The following is a 19558-nucleotide window of genomic DNA, read 5'->3' as shown; positions in this document are numbered from 1 at the left end:
GGGGCAAAGAAGTAATTCCAACAGTGTGGACAAGTTTAGGTTGTCAAATTTTCGGAGCAATCCGCTCCTTTATCAAGACACAGTGAAACAGAACAGTTACATGTACATATACATCATATTACAAGAAGATAGAACTAATATACTATAATTGAAAATATAGCTATTATATAAAACCAATAGTCCCCTCGGCTAAAGACAGCCGAAGGCAGCAATTAAGCTGAGAGCATCGCGGACAAGGAACGCTGATGTAGAGGACCTATTCTTGCGCAAGATACACTATCACATAAAGTGAGTCAACGAGAGATAAGCACCAGAAAGAAGGGACGAGATATCAAAAACGTGGAACAGCAGGGGGGTCCACACTTAGTCGCCTCTTTCGGTTTGCAGGAATAATACATGTAATTATCAAATAAGTGAGTGCAGGAGGAATAAGTAGATGAAATGGCTAAGATACTGTATAAATCTGCAAAATTAATCTGACAACGGCTGCTGGTCACACACACTGACATGCAGCAGCAGGCAGGCGAGATAGCAGACCAACTGTGCAGTAATGCACCATTAGGCCAAATGACCCCTGGAAGGAAAACGAGCGGATGGCTACCTCCATTAGGATCAAGTGTTATATGGGATTTTACCGTCTATATTACTTCTTTGACCCATATGTATATATATATATATATAAATTGAACATGATGAAGACTTTATGAGAGAGATTCGTACTTAGTGACGATACGGATATGTTGAACGGGCACTGAAAATAAATGTACAAGTATAATAGAGGCATACTGCACGGAACGATGACTATATACAAGGGCAGTCCTTTCTATCAAGTATTTGATCATATTGGTTTGGCCTATTCACAATGAAAATGAGTATACTGCATCGTATGAGTTGTTTGGATTTATACATAATGAGTATGGCAATGGAATAACAAAGGATGAATCCTACTATAAGTCTACATGTTTAGTGTGTTTATTGAATATGATATTATTATATACAAGGTGTTAAAAAAATACTGAGAGGATGAAACTATATACAATGAATAGTAAATGATTGCATAGGGTCAGGTGTATGCACAATGAACATGATAATGGATTAGAATACTACGTACTGCTTCTATAAATGAAAGGAATATTATGCAATAATTGAATATTAATAGAAGAGGTTCGTTAAATAAATGAAGAAAACAATTATGATGAACTTATCTATATTTCGCAAAGAACTGAAGAATGAAATTTCATGTATATTGCAATCAAAGCATAACTTATTATTGTTGCTTTTCTTGGTTTATATTTCGCAAATGAATAATTTGATTTACGATCATGGAAGTACTCTTTTCAAAAATAACGAGATTTTCAGTAAAAATTAAAAATTAAAAGCTAGTATTTATGTATGAAATATTGTCTACATTTCAACTTAATTTCTGCATTCAATCTTAATGTATTGGTAATCTAATGGTACAGAAGGTAACGTTTACGAAAGGTAAACTCTATTTAGAGATATATATACTTAATTAAGTCACTAAATAGGATGTTATGTTTCAAGGACTCTAAGCATAACCTGTTATTTACAGTTAGAATAGGATATACTATAACCCTTTTACTCCACAGACAGACAAAGGGACACAGTATTAATGATTCGCCTACACTGCAGTTGTTCCCGTTTCCTCTGTAAGAACACGGGAGGATGGAGGATGGTTATTTTTGGACTGAATGATAGCATGTGGGAGATGTTGCATATCATCATTGTCATTTACAGCGACCTGTTTATCAAAAGTCTTATTACTGAAAATTATGTTTCGGTTGTACAAGGACATATCTTCCTCTAGTATAGGTGATTCTCTGAGCTTTGAATCCTGACCTATTTTTATGTCTGGGCTTGGTTCGTTTCGTTTCCGTTTCCGTTTGCTTTGCGGTGTGTAATCTTGCGTCACTTCCGGTGCATTTTCATTATTTTGATTGTCATCAGACGCGTCACTTTCTACGGTTAATACTGTTTGTGGAACTCCCTCGTTGTCCTGGTTGTTGTTCGCTTCTCTGTCAATAGTAGCTGGAAATACGGGCCCAGCGTGACCCTGATGTGAACTCTGTTGTACATTACCATCCGGGTCCTCGCACCCGTCTGGAGGATGTCGTGTGCACATTCCAACGAACATAGACAAGAAACACTGTTTTTCACTTTGCCTGTAAAATAATAATGAAATGAATAAATAGTTTGAATTGAAATCTCAAGTCACGCATAGTGGATTAATTATCATGTATATAGCCCCTTTTAATACATTTGTTTCCAAAATGAATTGTGTAATTACAAGGCTCAGTAGCGATCTTTATCTAATTCTAACTCTGTTACAAAGAAAGTTCAACTTTGTGTCTAATTTCGCTCTTAAGTAACTTCAGGTTTTTAGCCTCTATCACGCTTATGCAATTTATTACTTGTAATATACAAGTAAGGTTACTTAAGTTGATATATGTGTTCATTTTCAAACTGGTTTCACATGTAATCTTTAAATAACATGTGTCTGGTTTTCAGTTCAAGTTTAATATACGGAAAATGTCTCCATAAATTGCAATTAGAACAAGCCATTTATTTCATTTGGCCTTTCGATTTCTTTCCAAAAAGATCAAAATATGTTAGATATCGAGCAGTACAATGCGCTACCGCTGTTTAATACATTCGTTTAATGAAGTAAGAAATTATTTAGATATTATCATTGTCGTGTTTAAATCACGACTTAATACCGAAAACATTATAATATCTTTTTAATACACGAGGGATCAATATCAAAGTAATCAAGATGAGACCTCTTTGCGAATTTTAATGTTTTGCTAATATCAATGTCATGGATATTTACTATCAAGTTTAAATAACATCCACTAAATCGCTAATTAACGTATAGTTCGGGAAAATATAGTACATGCAAAGAGAGAGAGAATAATTTCAGCACTGCTACGTTAATAGCATATAGCTACAAAAATAATCTTGCAACAGTAAAAGATATCATGAGTGTTATCGCTGTGACCATATTTCACCAGTGACAAATAGGACCAACCAAAATAATTCGACTTCGAAAAATCGGTGACTTCCCTTATATGTTGGGATTTGTTTTTATGAAGTGAAGACAATGTTGTAGGACTCAATATTAACAGAATTAAAAGTTTTGTAGTGAAGACCATAATATTTGACTTAACCAGCAGTAAAACAACAGACAAAAATATAACCATTCTGATCGTGTGAAGTATCAAGTAACGTCAACACACAGCAAATTACTGACTTACCATTGGTATCTTCTCAGCATGAAGACGACAGTCAAGATGGCTGCGAGCAGTAATGCCACGAGAGCAGCTGATCCGAGTATAATGGTGAGATCTGTCGAGTAAAAGAACAGATACAATACATCCTTAATTTAGCATCAATAAGAAATTATTTCGATTGGAGATACTTCTTATTTAAAGTTTCAAAACATACCAAGTCAAAATAAGCCGCATGGTCAACATAATAACAACACAAGAAGGGAATTGTAATCAATGTAATATAAGTTTGTTGCTTTGTGTGTAAATGTGTTGTTTATAAAAAAGAAAAATTGAATAAAAAAAACATCAACAAAAACACAAGAACAGCAACAAAAAGTCTTTGCAAAAACACAAAAATATAAATCTGTCTTAATGGTCCGTGTCCCTCTGCACTATGGTTTTCCGTATATACAGTAACACCCCATTAACTTTCATATAACTGTACAACACACTTCCGTTGACCAGGTAGCTCAGTTGGTTAGAGCGTAATATAACAATCTAAAATCCAGGGTTCGAATTCCACTCTTTTACACTCAGAACACCGTGATTGTTTATATTTTGTTAATTTCAACTTTTTTATCGTTACATAAAATGTCCCGTAAACGTATGGTTTTCTTTTCAGAAATGATGTATCAATGCTATAGTCATGCCGGAAAAAAAAAATCAGTTTCGAACGCGTAGTTAAGTTTTGGCAGTGGTAAGGGTATCCTGAACTTAGATCGTGATATCTGAATAAATGTTATAAACATTAGCCAAAGCAAAGAGACGAGAAGTGACTCAAATGAGATGTAATGTAGAAAGTCATTTATACAATGTAACATAAATAAAAAATAATAACCTTCTTTGTCTTCATTTTCTGGGAGTGTCACTTCTTTCTTGGGTCGGGAAGGATCCTTATACTCTGTTACAGGCGGAATCATGTTGGTTGACGTAGTGTTCGGTAATGTCTCTGTGGTGAGACGATCTGTACTAGGATCGTCGGGGTCGACGTACACGACACAGTCCGATTTATAAGCTGCAAAAGTATAATATATATAAATAATATCTATGTCAATAACATCTTGAAGAAAACATAACAATGCACAAAATAGGAACACATAGGCAATCCGAAAAATTCAACAATAGGAACCTTGTAACACAATGTGATTCAGAGGGGTAAGTGTCACAAACTGTAAAACCAGTGTGATTCAGAGGGGTAAGTGTCACAAACTGTAAAACCAGTGTGATTCAGAGGGGTAAGTGTCACATGCTGTAAACACAACGTGATTCAGAGTCGTGAGTGATAAATGCTGTAAACACGTTGTAATTCAGAGGGTTAAGTGTCACATGCTTTTAACGCAATGTGATTCAGAGGGGTAAGTGTCACATGCTGTTTACACAGTGTGATTCAGAGAGGTAAGTGTTACATGCTGTAAAAACAGTGTGATTCAGAGGGGTAAGTGTCACATGATGTTAACACAATGTGATTCAGAGAGGTAAGTGTTACATGCTGTAAACACAGTGTGATTCAGAGGGGTAAGTGTTACATGCTGTACACACAATGTGATTCATCACATGCTTTTAACGCAATGTGATTCAGAGGGGTAAGTGTCACATGCTGGAAACACAATGTGATTCAGAGGGGTAAGTGTCGCATGCCGTTAACACAGTGTGATTCAGAGGGATAAGTGTTACATGCCGTTAACACAATGTGATTCAGAGGGGTAAGTGTTACATGCTGTAAACACAGTGTGATTCAGAGGGGTAAGTGTTTCATGCTGTTAACACAGTGTGATTCAGAGGGGTAAGTGTTACATGCTGTAAACACAGTGTGATTAAGAGAGGTAAGTGTCACATGCTGTAAACACAATGTGATTCAGAGGGGTAAGTGTCGCATGCCGTTAACACAGTGTGATTCAGAGGGATAAGTGTTACATGCCGTTAACACAATGTGATTCAGAGGGGTAAGTGTTACATGCTGTAAACACAGTGTGATTCAGAGGGGTAAGTGTTTCATGCTGTTAACACAATGTGATTCAGAGTGGTAAGTGTTGCATGCTGTAAACACAATGTGATTCAGAGGGGTAAGTGTTGCATGCTGTTAACACAGTGTGATTCAGAGTGGTTCGTGTTGCATGCTGTAAACACAATGTGATTCAGAGGGGGACATTATGTAAGTGTTACATGCTGTAAACACATTGTGATTCCGAGAGGTAAGTGTAACATGTTGTAAACACAGTGTGATTCAGAGGGGTAAGTGTCACATGATGTTCACACAATGTGATTCAGAGAGGTAAGTGTTACATGCTGTACACACAATGTGATTCATCACATGCTTTTAACGCAATGTGATTCAGAGGGGTAAGTGTCACATGCTGTTTACACAGTGTGATTCAGAGAGGTAGTGTTACATGCTGTAAAAACAGTGTGATTCAGAGGGGTAAGTGTCACATGCTGTTTACACAGTGTGATTCAGAGAGGTAAGTGTTACATGCTGTAAACACAATGTGATTCAGAGGGGTAAGTGTCGCATGCCGTTAACACAGTGTGATTCAGAGGGATAAGTGTTACATGCCGTTAACACAATGTGATTCAGAGGGGTAAGTGTTACATGCTGTAAACACAGTGTGATTCAGAGGGGTAAGTGTTACTTGCTGTAAACACAATGTGATTCAGAGGGGTAAGTGTTATATGCCTTTAACACAATGTGATTCAGAGAGGTAAGTGTTACATGCTGTAAACACAATGTGATTCCGAGAGGTAAGTGTTACATGTTGTAAACACAGTGTGATTCAGAGGGGTAAGTGTTTCATGCTGTTAACACAATGTGATTCAGAGTGGTAAGTGTTGCATGCTGTAAACACAATGTGATTCAGAGGGGTAAGTGTCGCATGCCGTTAACACAGTGTGATTCAGAGGGATAAGAGTGGTACGTGTTACATGCTGTAAACACAATGTGATTCAGAGGGGTACATTATGTAAGTGTTACATGCTGTAAACACATTGTGATTCCGAGAGGTAAGTGTAACATGTTGTAAACACAGTGTGATTCAGAGGGGTAAGTGTTTCATGCTGTTAACACAGTGTGATTCAGAGGGGTACATTATGTAAGTGTTACATGCTGTAAACACAATGTGATTCCGAGAGGTAAGTGTTACATGTTGTAAACACAGTGTGATTCAGAGGGGTAAGTGTTTCATGCTGTTAACACAATGTGATTCAGAGTGGTAAGTGTTGCATGCTGTAAACACAATGTGATTCAGAGGGGTAAGTGATAACGCTGTAAACACGTTGTAATTCAGAGGGGTAAGTGCTACATGCTGTAAACACAATGTGATTCAGAGGGGTAAGTGTCGCATGCCGTTAACACAGTGTGATTCAGAGGGATAAGTGTTACATGCCGTTAACACAATGTGATTCAGAGGGGTAAGTGTTATATGCCGTTAACACAATGTGATTCAGAGAGGTAAGTGTTACATGCTGTACACACAATGTGATTCAGAGGGGTAAGTGTTACATGCTGTAAACACAATGTGATTCAGAGGGGTAAGTGTCGCATGCTGTTAACACAGTGTGATTCAGAGGGATAAGTGTTACATGCCGTTGACACAATGTGATTCAGAGGGGTAAGTGTTATATGCCGTTAACACAATGTTATTCAGAGAGGTAAGTGTTACATGCTGTACACACAATTTGATTCAGAGAGGTAAGTGTTACATGCTGTAAACACAGTGTGATTCAGAGAGATAAGTGGCATATGCTGTAAACACAATGCTTCATACCAAATCTGTGATATGCCAAAATAATGGGAAATGTAAAACAAGTCCCAACTACACCATATTTGTATCGGACGTCTTGGGTTTAAATATTATGTTAATTTCTAATATATGTACTGTTATCTGTTTTGTACAAAGTTTTACAACGTAACGGATAGAAACAGACAGCCCTAGTAATTAATGTTTAGCTCATGGTTTGTATAAAACAACGGACGCTGTTAGGGTTAGGGTAAGTGAACAATAGTTGAAATACAAAAATATAAATGTACAAGTAATGCGATCGATAAATTTTCAAAAATAAGTACTGTTACTGATATTTTGAAAAGTATCAAAAGAAGGCTTTATACTTTAAAAGAATATACAACTGCTAGATTGAAGTATCATGTTTGTAGAAAAAGAAAAAAATATCTCAAATAAGTCTGAAAATTCACCTTTGGTTAGATTCCCGTAGTTGTGATCACGGGGTCCAATGTAGACAAGTTTATTAAATATAGCAATGAAGGTAATTTTAGAGGAAGATACTGATTGTAAAGATCAGTATATATGACTTATATCATGTCATAAGTTTAAAGTAAAGATTATACCACACGCTTACATGAAATTATGACTTTTGAGAGAGCGGAATATATCAATAAATAACATCGAAGCAGCCTTCTTTGCTCACATAGTCTATATTTCCCAGTGTATGGTCAAAAGAGTGAGAAATATTTTGTTGAATCTATCTCATTTATCTCTACAGAAAATAAGAAAAAACAAATCTTTAATTTTTTCCAATTGTAGAAATATTGCATTAGTTTTAAAAAATAATGGCAAATGATGACACTTTATTTTTATTTTCTTCTCTTATAAAGAAATAAAAAGCATACACTGAATCTAGAGCATACATTTCTACAGAGACTGTTTCGTGCCTATGGATAGTAAAATGACGCGTACTTTGTTAACTCGATGAAATGTGTTCATGACACAGTATACTTCGTTTCAAAATATCATAAAACGTATGACATTTGTATTTGTATCAATGGCTTATCATTTGTTAGTATGAAGTAATAATTATGTAGGTATAAAGTAAGAATAAATCATTTACATATTATTATAAAACATTACAATATTACAAAGAAGATGTGATCATATTTACGAAAGGTATTTCTAACTATATCAATTGACAATTAGTAGGTGTTTTATCACATTGCTTTAGCAATGGGTTCAAACTGGAAGTGGACTTAATAATATACATGGAATACCGCCGTATATAGACTCAAATGTTGATATAAGGTCATTTACCTTGAATACTGTCGCATATGTGATCTAACGTAACTTTCCTGGAATAATGTCGTATGTGTATTTATCAGGTAACTTACAAGAAATGACGTCTTATATGGTGATATAAGGTGAATTACAAGGAATGATGTCGTATATGTTGTTATGAGGTAACTTACCTCGAATTAAGGTAACTTACCTCGAATGATGTCGTATGTGTTGTTATAAGGTAACTTACCTCAAATTATGTCGTATATGTTGTTATTAGGTAACTTACCTCGAATGATGTCGTATGAGTTGTTATTAGGTAACTTTCCTCGAATGATGTCGGATATGGTGATATAAGGTGCATTAGAAGGAATGATGTCGTATGTTTTGTTATAAGGTAACTTACCTAGAATGATGTCGTATGTTTTGTTATAAGGTAACTTACCCCGAATGATGTCGTATGAGTTGTTATTAGGTAACTTCCCTCGAATGATGTCGGATGTGTTGTTATTAGGAAACTTACCTCGAATGATGGTGTATGTGTTGTTATTATGTAACTTACCTCGAATTATGTCGTATATGTTTTTATTAGGTAACTTATCTAGAATGATGTCGTATGAGTTGTTATTAGGTAACTTCCCTCGAATGATGTCGGATATGTTGTTATGAGGTAACATACCTCGAATTAAGGAAACTTACCTCGAATGATGTCGTATATGGTGATATAAGGTAACTTACCTCGAATGATGTCGTATATGTTGTTATGAGGTAACTTATCTCGAATTAAGGTAACTTACCTCGAATGATGTCGTATATGTTGTTATAAAGTAACTTATCTCGAATGATGTCGTATGTGTTGTTATAAAGTAACTTACCTCGAATGATGTCGTATGTGTTGTTATTAGGTAACTTATCTAGAATGATGTCGTATATGTTGCTATAGTGTAACTTACCCAGAATACAGTCATATGTGTTGGTATAGGGTAACTTGGTTTGGTTTGGTTAAATTGTGTTGAACGTCCTATTAACAGCTAAGGTAATTTAAGAACGTGCCTCCATGTATGTAGTATAAGCGTGCTTGCGTGTGTATATGCAGGAGACAGGGTATGTTGGCGTGCTTCCCTCTTTGTGATAGTGCGTATCTGATGCCGACTTTATAGTGCTATCTCACTGAAATGCCATGCCGAAGGCACCAAGCACATAATTCCGCCTGGTCACATTATACTGACAACAGGTGAACCAGGTGTTGCCATTACCCACAATGCTGAACGTTAGGCAGGGAATAACAACTATCATTTTTTAATGACTTTGGTATGTCCCGGCCTCGGGACGGAACCCATTGCCAACGCTCAACATTAAGGCCAATAGTGCGGTGTTGCCAAGCAATGCACTAGGAAATAAAATGTAGTTAGAAAGTAGAAAGAAAGATTAAGATCCCATATATTGCAATGGGTGCAGTAGATTTATTTTGGTCGATTTTGTGACCCCAAATAGAGTACACCAAAGCAAATCCCTAATTCTGCGGGGAACTTACTCGAAGTACTGTCGCATATGCTTATATAAGGTGAATTACAAGGAATTATGTCATATATGTAGGTACAGGTTAACTTACCCGAAATACTGTCTCATAATTTGATATAGGGTAACTTACCCGAAATACTCTCTCATATGTAGATATAAGGTGAATTACAAGGAATGATGTCGTACATGTTGGTATAAGGTAACTCACCTGGTATACAGTCGTATATTAGCCTGAAGAATGAGACGTAGTATCCACACTTGGCAGAGAAGACCCTCCATATGGTGACGTCACACTGCTGGCGTCCACAGCATTCGTCGTCCAAGTCGATGTTCTCTATACAGTCCCCGACGGTGTACATACAGTACTTGAGCTTATTTAGACCGTATATCGCCTCATTAATCCGAATCACCTTGTTACCTGAACACTGCACGTGCAATGTTTTCCTACTGCCGTTAACATTTTGGTCCGTACATTCGAAAATACGTCCACCTGAAACACAAATAAGAAATATTACAGCCTAGACATATTTGAAACACTCTAAAGATAATACTGACAGCAGGAGAAATTGTCAAAGGAACAGTTTTCGCGGTGTGTATACCACGTCATGTTACAATTTGAATGATGCTACAAATGGTACAAGAAGAATAAATAAAACAACAATAATGTGAATATGGAAATAGATTACAGGGTAATATACATTCATGATAAGACCTTTCCACTCAATATTAAGAGGCTCAGTGTACCTAAGTATAAGGGTCTTATGGAATCACACAGATTGTGAAACTGCCAGGTAAAGAACACCTTATGTTTACCACAAATCGAAAAGTTTTGGATAGTTTTGTTTTCAAACCAAATGTACACAATATGAATTAAAGTCAATACAACTACACACCGCCAATGCTCGAGTAGGGAACTCAGTTTAAATACTCATAAAACACAATACAAATATATCATATTGAAATGGAAATAACTTGTAAATATGTATCTCACTAGCGATTTCACCTGTACTTAATTAACATATTATCACTCGACAGGAATACGCTAGCGTGTCGTAGGACGACGGCCCCGTCATCTGCCTCGTCAGGTGTTCTCACCTGTCGCCGACCGTTGCTAATCACCTGTGTACACAGGTATGGAGGAGATGGCTACCAACTATCTACTTGACTTAATGCATGTAGTGTTTGATGAAAAACTCTTCTGTCTGATATGCCGATTAATATTGTTTTTAGTTCGACTATTTTAGCATACATGTATATCAAAGCATATCATTTACTTATATATTATTGCATAATAACGTGAACTTATGTGAGGAGTATCATTGATTTAGAATTTGTATTGTTATAGTTATGAATGATGTTTGTTATTTTAAGTTAATAATTTAAAACAAATAAATGTTATTTAAACTAAACAAACCTTCTTAAGTCGTTTTGTAAATCATCGTGCATAAAAAATCTACGTTTAAAAAGTGTTATCCCTTCCAAACCCCTAGGGGCTCTTATTTCCGGCGATATATAGAGTAATAAAATACTTGAAATGTCACGAAAAAGTCACGACATCGACACCTTTGTGTTTAGTATGTCAAGTTCCTCTGGGGTACAAAACTGGGCGAACGAATGAAAACCAGTAGAAAAAAATCAAACAACCATCTGGTTATAGATTTCTATTGTTCAGCAGGTATGTTGACAGTTAAATTCATCGAGTGGAACTATCTTGTACTTTTCGGAGGTCAGGAGTTCGGTCGGGTAGGAGAAATAAGCAGCACCTGCCGTATTTATTTGTCAAAATCACACTGACTAGAAAATGTGTTCCATGATTCTTTTTACTCTACATTGTGCGATCGACAGATAACAAGGACCCTTACTTTATCGACACAATTAATGAATGCATTCCAGTACCAGGTCAAAATTCTTTCCCTTTCTACAAAACTTCAATAAAATGTTGTATGCTGCATGGATTGGTCAATGGGGTGAATCAGTGGCAAACGATTTGAGTGGGACTTGAGGTGATAGTGAATAGGGTGTATTTCACCGGGTGATGGCGGTGGCGCTGTTGTACAATAACGATTTCATTCTTTACAACCTCTTTTCTAACAGAAGTATGTTCCAAAATGTGTCATTACTCAAATGTTCAGTTATCATTTTCGTTCCACAGGATTATCACATTTATAGAATCAACATCCCTATTGAGATAATAATATCGTGATAAGCTGTGTTATGCAAATGTATCTTTACTATCTAATTAAGACGGATATTTCCTTTAAAACAACTACCCTTTTAATGCATAATGGTTTTAATGATATCACAAAAATATGAAAATATATATTGTTCATGAAACAAAACCATTATAATTAATACGACATCTACTCCAGACATATAGCATGGGGAAGACGTGAGAACACTAAAAAAACAGCTCGCCAAACTAAATGTCAACGAAAAATAATATTCTACAGAAAAAGTTCAAAGTTTATGTTCGATAATAGGGAGTACTGGGTATAGCTTCATAATGTATAGCTCAAACGATTACTTACTTCAAATAATTGAGATAACTATGAATGCTTTTACTATTAAAGTGATGACTATACACAATACTGGTTGTGAGCTAGTTTATATGATCTGCCTTATTGTAAATATATAACACAAGAATATTAATTTTCTATACAACTTGTATTCGCGACGAAAAGCAAAAGTTGAAAACACAAGAAAGTTTAATCTCTATTAGGTACGTAATTGTGTGACAAAATTGAATATTAGAAAATAATAGAAAAAGTAAATTGTATGTTTATAATCCTTTTCTTGGGTTCGTGTCATAAATATATACTGTTATGGCAACTCGTTAACGATCTCTTATACACATATAACTTATAACGATGTTTACAAATCATTGTATATGGATGCAAAATCATTGTATACATGATATATATTCAGTTGTCTGTTGTGTCTGTATTAGATATCTCCCGTTTTCTTATTGAATAGCCAAATAACTAATAAAAACCTCTTACATAACAAAATGAAAAACTAGACGTGTTTAAAAACATAATAAACATAAAAATATATTTTATCACAATATGAAACTTTGAAAAAGCAGTATTAATTTTGTTTTACAACGTCAGTCATTTATGAAACTCACAAAGATAGCATCTTCAAAATCAAATATCACATGTTTAAACAAATACAGGATGTTTTATAATTTATCTAGAAACGATTTGTATGTATTGCCTATACTGTGGCTATGTTAGAAACAACCAAGTCATCTATGTAGACATTACATTGTAAATCAGTGATGATATGTTACCTACAGTAAGTAACACCTAATATATATCACATGTATATATGAATGTATAGTTAAAAAATACACGGACGTTAGTTTGTAATAAAATTGAAAGTAAAATATCAACTTAGAATAATAGTTTTTGTTTTTTTTTTTGTTTTTTTTTTGTGTTGTTTAACGGCCCATCTACAATGTGATTCATTTAGGGCCAACAACACCGTAAAAAAGAGACATTAACGAAAATAAACACATCAATCCAAAACTTAATAGCTTAACATGTATAAAGGATTAAAGAAATACATCAATATCGAACAAATTGGCTGCACAACATATCATATTTCATTTTAAAGATCAATAGAGTGTAAATAGTCATATTATTAATTGCACAGAGACTATATCGAATAATCTTTTCATAGACGGTACATCATGGGTTTTTTTGGGTTTTTTTTTTTGTATAACAAACGTAGGTAACATGAAGATATTTAGAATAAACAGTAGACAAAAAACGAGGTGATGATCGAGAGAGGAGCAAGTAATACGATCCGAAAATAAAATATGGTTAAAAATTGATATCGATACTTACAAATGCATGCTAGTATGTTGTAATTAATTATCATTTAAGTACTAAGTAAGCTCTGAGTAAGTATTAAGTAGGCTTGTATATAATGCTTCAACGTATTTATATGTATACGGTCATATTGATTAGGTTGAGCACAAGGGAAATATCAACCTAAACAAATATTAATGTTTATACCTAGCACTCACCTATTATCCTATATGAAGTTGAGTGTCAAGATGCGATGTCTACCAAAATAAATCATCGTCCTGGGTGTATTTGTTTATAAAATGTTTATAAAACTCTGTGAATTAATACTGGAAAATGGAGTATCAATGTGAATTTAATCGATAGTAAATCACCATTCTGTCTACGTGAAGTAGGCTTGAATGTTGACATAATGTTTATAACTTTATTTTTAACTCATTCACCCCTGAAGACACAATTGAACTCTTCCAATTCAAAGGTTAGAATAGTTCATTATGAAAGTTCAGGGGTGAATGAGTTAATGTGGATACTGGATAATAAGTTATGAATGTGAATTTAATCAACAGGAAATCATCGTTCTAACCTAAATGGAGTAGGTTTGTTTATTTATATAATATTTATAACTCTGTAAGTGAATACTTGATAATAATATCTTAACGTGTATTTAATGTTTATCACAATCAACACAATAACATAAAGACGTGTATCGATTTCATAGATTTACGGGACACTTATTTTAACAGTAGGTTGTTGTATGCATAACACATATCTTCTCCGTTGAATGTCTATTAAATTTCACAAATCCAGTATTTAAAATCAATTTAGTATGCAAAGAATTCGTGACGACAGGATGGCACGATATAGTATCGTATTTCGTATCTGCTATACATTGTGATTAATATCTAACAGGTATTTGATAGGTATCTTATTCTATAGTTATCTGCCTTTAGTGGGTAACTTACCTTGACAGTGACTTGAGTGTACAAGGAACAACACTGATACAACTAGTCGACTGATAACAGTATTGTAACACATCATCCCAAATCCATATCTCCAGATTAACTAGGATTTTAGATCACTGACCAACAAACATCACGGACACGAGTGACACCATCGCTAGACAATGGTCAAGACGGGAACATTGTGGTCAGGTCTCCGCAGACGTTTGCCAGATGAACCGGAACGTGAGTGAAGGGAGCAAAGCTTAACCGGGAAAAATTTGGCTGAATTACGGGAGTCTTTGTGTGGTTTAAACGTTCGGGTGAGGAAATTTTGTAACAGACCAGCTGTCTAACTTTATAATAGCCTGCGCCGGCGTAGGCCCGCCTTTGTGAGAACATCTGCCGGGCCAGGGAGCAATCACAGGACTGGTGCTGTCGTCTGCTGTCGGTCGGCACCTTGTCTTTTCTCCATTAAAGGCACAGCATGCACGTTCAATGTTTCTGTTTTGATATCGATAACAAATATTAATGAAATATACAATAATAAACGTAAACGATGTATATATTTGTCTTTCGTTAAACGACATTATGTGTAAAGTGGACGCTTGTTGGTTTTTTTCTTCTACAATATTATGGAATAAATCACCCGGATTAATAAACGTTCTAATATACACAATGATATGTATAACTACAATACATGTATATAGTTAACTGTAAAAACGAATTTTGATACGAAATCTGATATTCTATCGATATTTGATGTGCGTATTGAAAAAATCAAATTCTGGCATAGCGTAAATATCACCCATATACATTTTCACGGGTCAGCTACACTCAGTGAATGAATCGCTTTAACGACACTTTCGAAGACGCCTCCTCGTAACAGATAGTACTCGTGGCTGTCGCAGCAAAACGTATATTTAAAAATAACACCTGTTCCACATTAATTCAGTCGTGTTTATGACATCTATCATATCTACATCATTTACATTTATTGTTTTTTAAATACTACATTCTTTCACATTACACATTCTGTACAGCACTCGTATTGTTTTTACTTCACCAGTCCACAAAAATAGTGTAATTAAATCCTTTAACGCCATTTTACCTAAATGTTCCCCGAGTCGTTCGTGCAGCTCTATCATATATTACGTGTGATTGACTTCATGTCGTTAGCTGTCGCAGTCACCCGGCACGTGCGAGTTCGGTGGTCACGTGCTTGCTTGACACATGAAGTGTGGTAACATGTTTTTATCATCACTGGACCTTGTCTATGCTACCTGAGCCACGTGTACCTGATTACCAACTACCACTCAGTCTTAATGGAAACGACCCTTTCATCTGGATTTAATCTAGGTAATAAATACGTCGTAGTTCTCATGTAACCAATTATCAGGTCTAATACTGGTTGAAAAATGTCAGTTGTCAATGTAGTTTTTTTAAATTATATTTACAGTACGTTTACTGGATATTACTCTAGGCAATTTTACCAGACTTTTTGCATTCCAATAACGTTAAAAAAGCTATCCTTTGTGCGACTTGTTTTCCTGTTTTCATATGAGGCCTAATTCAATAAAGAGCTTACCACGACTTGCACAAATAGCTAGCTTACATAGTCCTTAATTTCAATTTCCGACATATTGACGATGTCTTTAAATAACAAGAAATATGTTTACCGCGTCGATAATATAAAATATCCTGAACTTAAATCAAGGTTTGGTTTGGTTTTATTTTGTTTAACGTCCTATTAAAATCTATGGTCATTTGAGGACGTGCCTCCATGTGTGCTGTGAAAGTGTGCAATGTGTGTATGTATGCTGATGACGGGGTATGTTGGTGTACTTGCCTCTTTGTAATAGCGCGGATCTGATGCCAATTTTATAGGGCTGTCTCACTAAAACATCATGCTGAAGGCACCCAGCACAGCATCCTGCCCGGTCACATTATACTGACAACGGGTGAACCAGTTGTTGCCATTACACTCAATGCTGAACGTTAAGCAGGGAATAACAACTACCAATTTTAAGGACTTTGGTATGTCCCGGCTAGGGGACAGAACCCATTGCCTTCCGCACCTGGACGAACGCTCAGCAAAAACATGAAAGCCAGAAATGAGGTATTGCCAAGCTAAGGGCTATGAAATAAAAGGTAGTTGGAAGTAGGAAGAAAGACAAAGATCCCAAATGTTGCTATGGGTGCAGCAGATTTATTTTGGTCGCTTTTGTGACCCAAAGTAGAGAGCGCAATAGCAAAACCCAATTCTGCAGGGGGCTCCTACATTAGTCGCCGTTTACGATACATGCAGAGGGTAACAGCAGACGTATTATTTTCGCGATCCCCGGCCTGCAGGGTTGTGACAACAGAATCTGTTCTAAACCAGGCGCTCAGCTCTAAATTTACTTATAGCATGACTTATACATGTAGGCAGAGTCAAGATTCAAGATTTTTATTACTCTCTGACATTCAAAGTATGTTACAAGATATCGTTTATGTATATTATTCATTTGGGGCGTCTCAGTACTAAGCTTTAAGAAATACATGACGATCTTGATTTTCCGATCGTAAACTTCCCTTTCTTGATAGGTACATCCCTGCTTCCACACATACGGTGGTTGCGTGTAGCAGAAGACAATTCGTTATTTAAAGGTTCACTCTGAATATAAAGATTTCAATGATAGACATCGACTGCTCACGAACAAACTTTCAAAACAGTTTCTAGAGATGCAGATTGATGAAGAAAATGAGCAAGCTTTATGGCCGCCATCGTAATCTCATTTGTAAAACACTCTAATTTTTGTCGGATATGAAGATCAATGTTGATTTTACTGTGCTTTGTGGTTTGGTTCACGATTTTTCGAATATCACTTTGTGGGCGTGATACTGCTTGAACTTGATCTAGATGTATCGTCAATATAACAGAAGACGTTATTATTTCCGGAACATCTGGTCTTATTTTCTTTGAACTTTTAAAGAGTTTATATGTAAATATTTCCTTTCTTCATATTTTGCCCTAGTTTCATCGATTTTATGTGGTAACCACGGCCATTAAAATTAAATACTATTAAACTTCAACTAAATAAAAGCAACAATATACAAAAAATATCATTTTACAATAAATAAAAAAACCTGTGAAAGAGTTTTGAACAATAATAATTAGTTGTTATATATACATTTATACTTATTATCAATAAGAAAAAACAAATCTTAGGATCCAAATTCATGTAAGTTTAGTATCGCTTTAGAAACGCTGAAAGGTACGAAATTAATGGTGGGTAACTTTAAGTGACGTCGTTCAGATGAGTAGGATGCTTTTTAGCGACAGGGTTATGAGTTACCAATACAAATTTTGGGAAACAGGTGTATTCAGATATTTTTTTTTATTTCACATCAACGGCAGGTGCAGTGATTATATCCGCCTCGAGCTTCTGGCTCATGTCGCGGTCACGTGTGTTAGCAAGAATACATCAAATGTGTCGCGTGGCGATATTCGCTCATTCTTAATGATTCGTATAAAACAGCTGGATGGGTCTAGGCTTTCTTTTCTATTATATTTACCTGGAGTATTTAGGCCTAATACACAAACATCTTTATCAGGCACTTTTATCAATGTGAAATGCGTATATTCCTACCTAGTTAAGTGATAACATCTCAATGTGCGAGTGGTGCAGTGGTAATACACTCGCCTTCACCAAGGAAGGCCGGGGTTCGATTCCCCAACGGACACGAAAATATATGGGGTCACATGCCCGAGCTCGGGGGTTTTCTCCGGGTACTCAGGTTTCTACCCACATTAAGAGCCCGCGAGCTAACACCTGTGCTAACAAGAGTTATTTGTTTAAGTTGAAATAACTTGTTGTAAAATAAAAAATATGAAAAACATAGTGATACAACTATGATTTATTTTGTTTAATTCAATGACGGCTGGTGTAAAAGTCGTTTGGATATGATTTTTGAGATATTTTATTTTGCGATCGTATACGAACACGAAAATAAATATCTGTCTCTACGAATGGAGTAGTCCAGAGAGTTAAGCTCTATTACATACAGAAGATAGCATACAACCGGATAGGAGGTCCAGATACAGGCACCTGAAATGTTGAGAGGGCTACATTTCATGAATACCATCTACATCGGAGTTGATATGGCGTTATTATAAATCACGAGTGTACACGGTGTTAATGTGGGAGTAATTTAAACTATTATTAAAGTGTACAGTTGTTAACGTTAGGATAGCACTTCTCTCTGCTTATAAGCGTTAACAATGTTTAGACTTTTTAAAACATGTAAAAGACATTTTAAATTATTATGATTAAACCCATCATTTCCTTTCCGTATATAGGCTTTGAAAAGTTAAGATGCTCCCTTTACATTTGAAGATAGTAATAGATTGATCGCCTCTTAAGACAGAACATATTGTAGTAAGTATTCCCCTTAGTGTTGCAGTATCAATATATCAAATAGCATGACTGGTAGCGCATTGGACAAGCTTCCAGCTTAATATTCAAGATGTCTGGAGATCGTACCGAAGATATTTAGTAAATAGGATTAGAGCTTTTCCTTTTGCATCCAAAACACAAAACTCATTAATTGTCTGCAAACTCTCATTATTTGTTTTCATCCTCCCGGTATTTATTATTCAATTCCAACATTGTGACGAAGAAGATGGTTATTTGGGGATACCATTGAAGATTTACCGACGGTATTTCAGTTATTGTTATTATTATCTTATCGCTATTTTTTTTAATTTTTTTTTTGCGAAATGTATATTCTGTGTTGATTGGGGAGGAAAGTCGATTTAAACATAGGTAACTGATACAGTATGCAACAATGAATTACACTGCACCATACAGCTGTTTCGTCCATCTAGTACTCANTTAACGGACGACGGACGACGGACGACGGACGACGGACGACGGACGACGACGGACGAAAACGGATAGCAATAGGTCACTTGAGCTAAAGCTCAGGTGACCTAAAAATGTGAATATTCAAAT

At 35.6% G+C, this 19558-nt stretch overlaps 1 protein-coding gene across 2 annotated transcripts; it reads right to left on the bottom strand.

Annotated features, from left to right (window-relative positions):
• Positions 1–650: 650 nt before the first annotated feature.
• LOC110459044 lies at positions 651–16220 on the bottom strand. 2 transcript variants are annotated; one of them, XM_021511077.1, is made up of 6 exons: positions 15673–16220; positions 14586–15065; positions 10020–10301; positions 4129–4305; positions 3276–3366; positions 651–2183 (listed from the first exon to the last, which is right to left on the bottom strand). In XM_021511077.1, the coding sequence occupies exons 2-6, from the start codon at positions 14659–14661 to the stop codon at positions 1643–1645; spliced, it is 1167 nt and encodes a 388-aa protein (XP_021366752.1). In that variant the 5' UTR covers positions 14662–15065; positions 15673–16220; the 3' UTR covers positions 651–1642. The 2 variants fall into 2 exon arrangements, with proteins under 2 accessions (XP_021366752.1, XP_021366753.1); XM_021511078.1 differs by lacking the exon at positions 15673–16220 and having other exon boundaries at positions 14586–15107.
• Between the last annotated feature and the right edge of the window lie 3338 nt (positions 16221–19558).

This window comes from Mizuhopecten yessoensis, unplaced genomic scaffold (genome assembly GCF_002113885.1).
Source record: "Mizuhopecten yessoensis strain PY_sf001 unplaced genomic scaffold, ASM211388v2 scaffold9963, whole genome shotgun sequence".
Lineage (NCBI taxonomy): Eukaryota > Metazoa > Mollusca > Bivalvia > Pectinida > Pectinidae > Mizuhopecten > Mizuhopecten yessoensis.
The sequence above is the reverse complement of the archived record's forward strand: the minus strand, read 5'-3'. Positions and strand labels throughout refer to the sequence as shown.

Bases quoted from the DNA above. Each gene is read 5' to 3' on its own strand.
- LOC110459044 (XM_021511077.1), bottom strand. From the start codon at position 14,661: ATGATGTGTTACAATACTGTTATCAGTCGACTAGTTGTATCAGTGTTG. The intron at 4,306-10,019 runs GTGAGTTACCTT...ATACTTTTGCAG, and splicing joins AATATACGACTGTATACCAG to CTTATAAATCGGACTGTGTC. The intron at 3,367-4,128 runs GTTATTATTTTT...TTTACTCGACAG, and splicing joins AGAAAATGAAGACAAAGAAG to ATCTCACCATTATACTCGGA.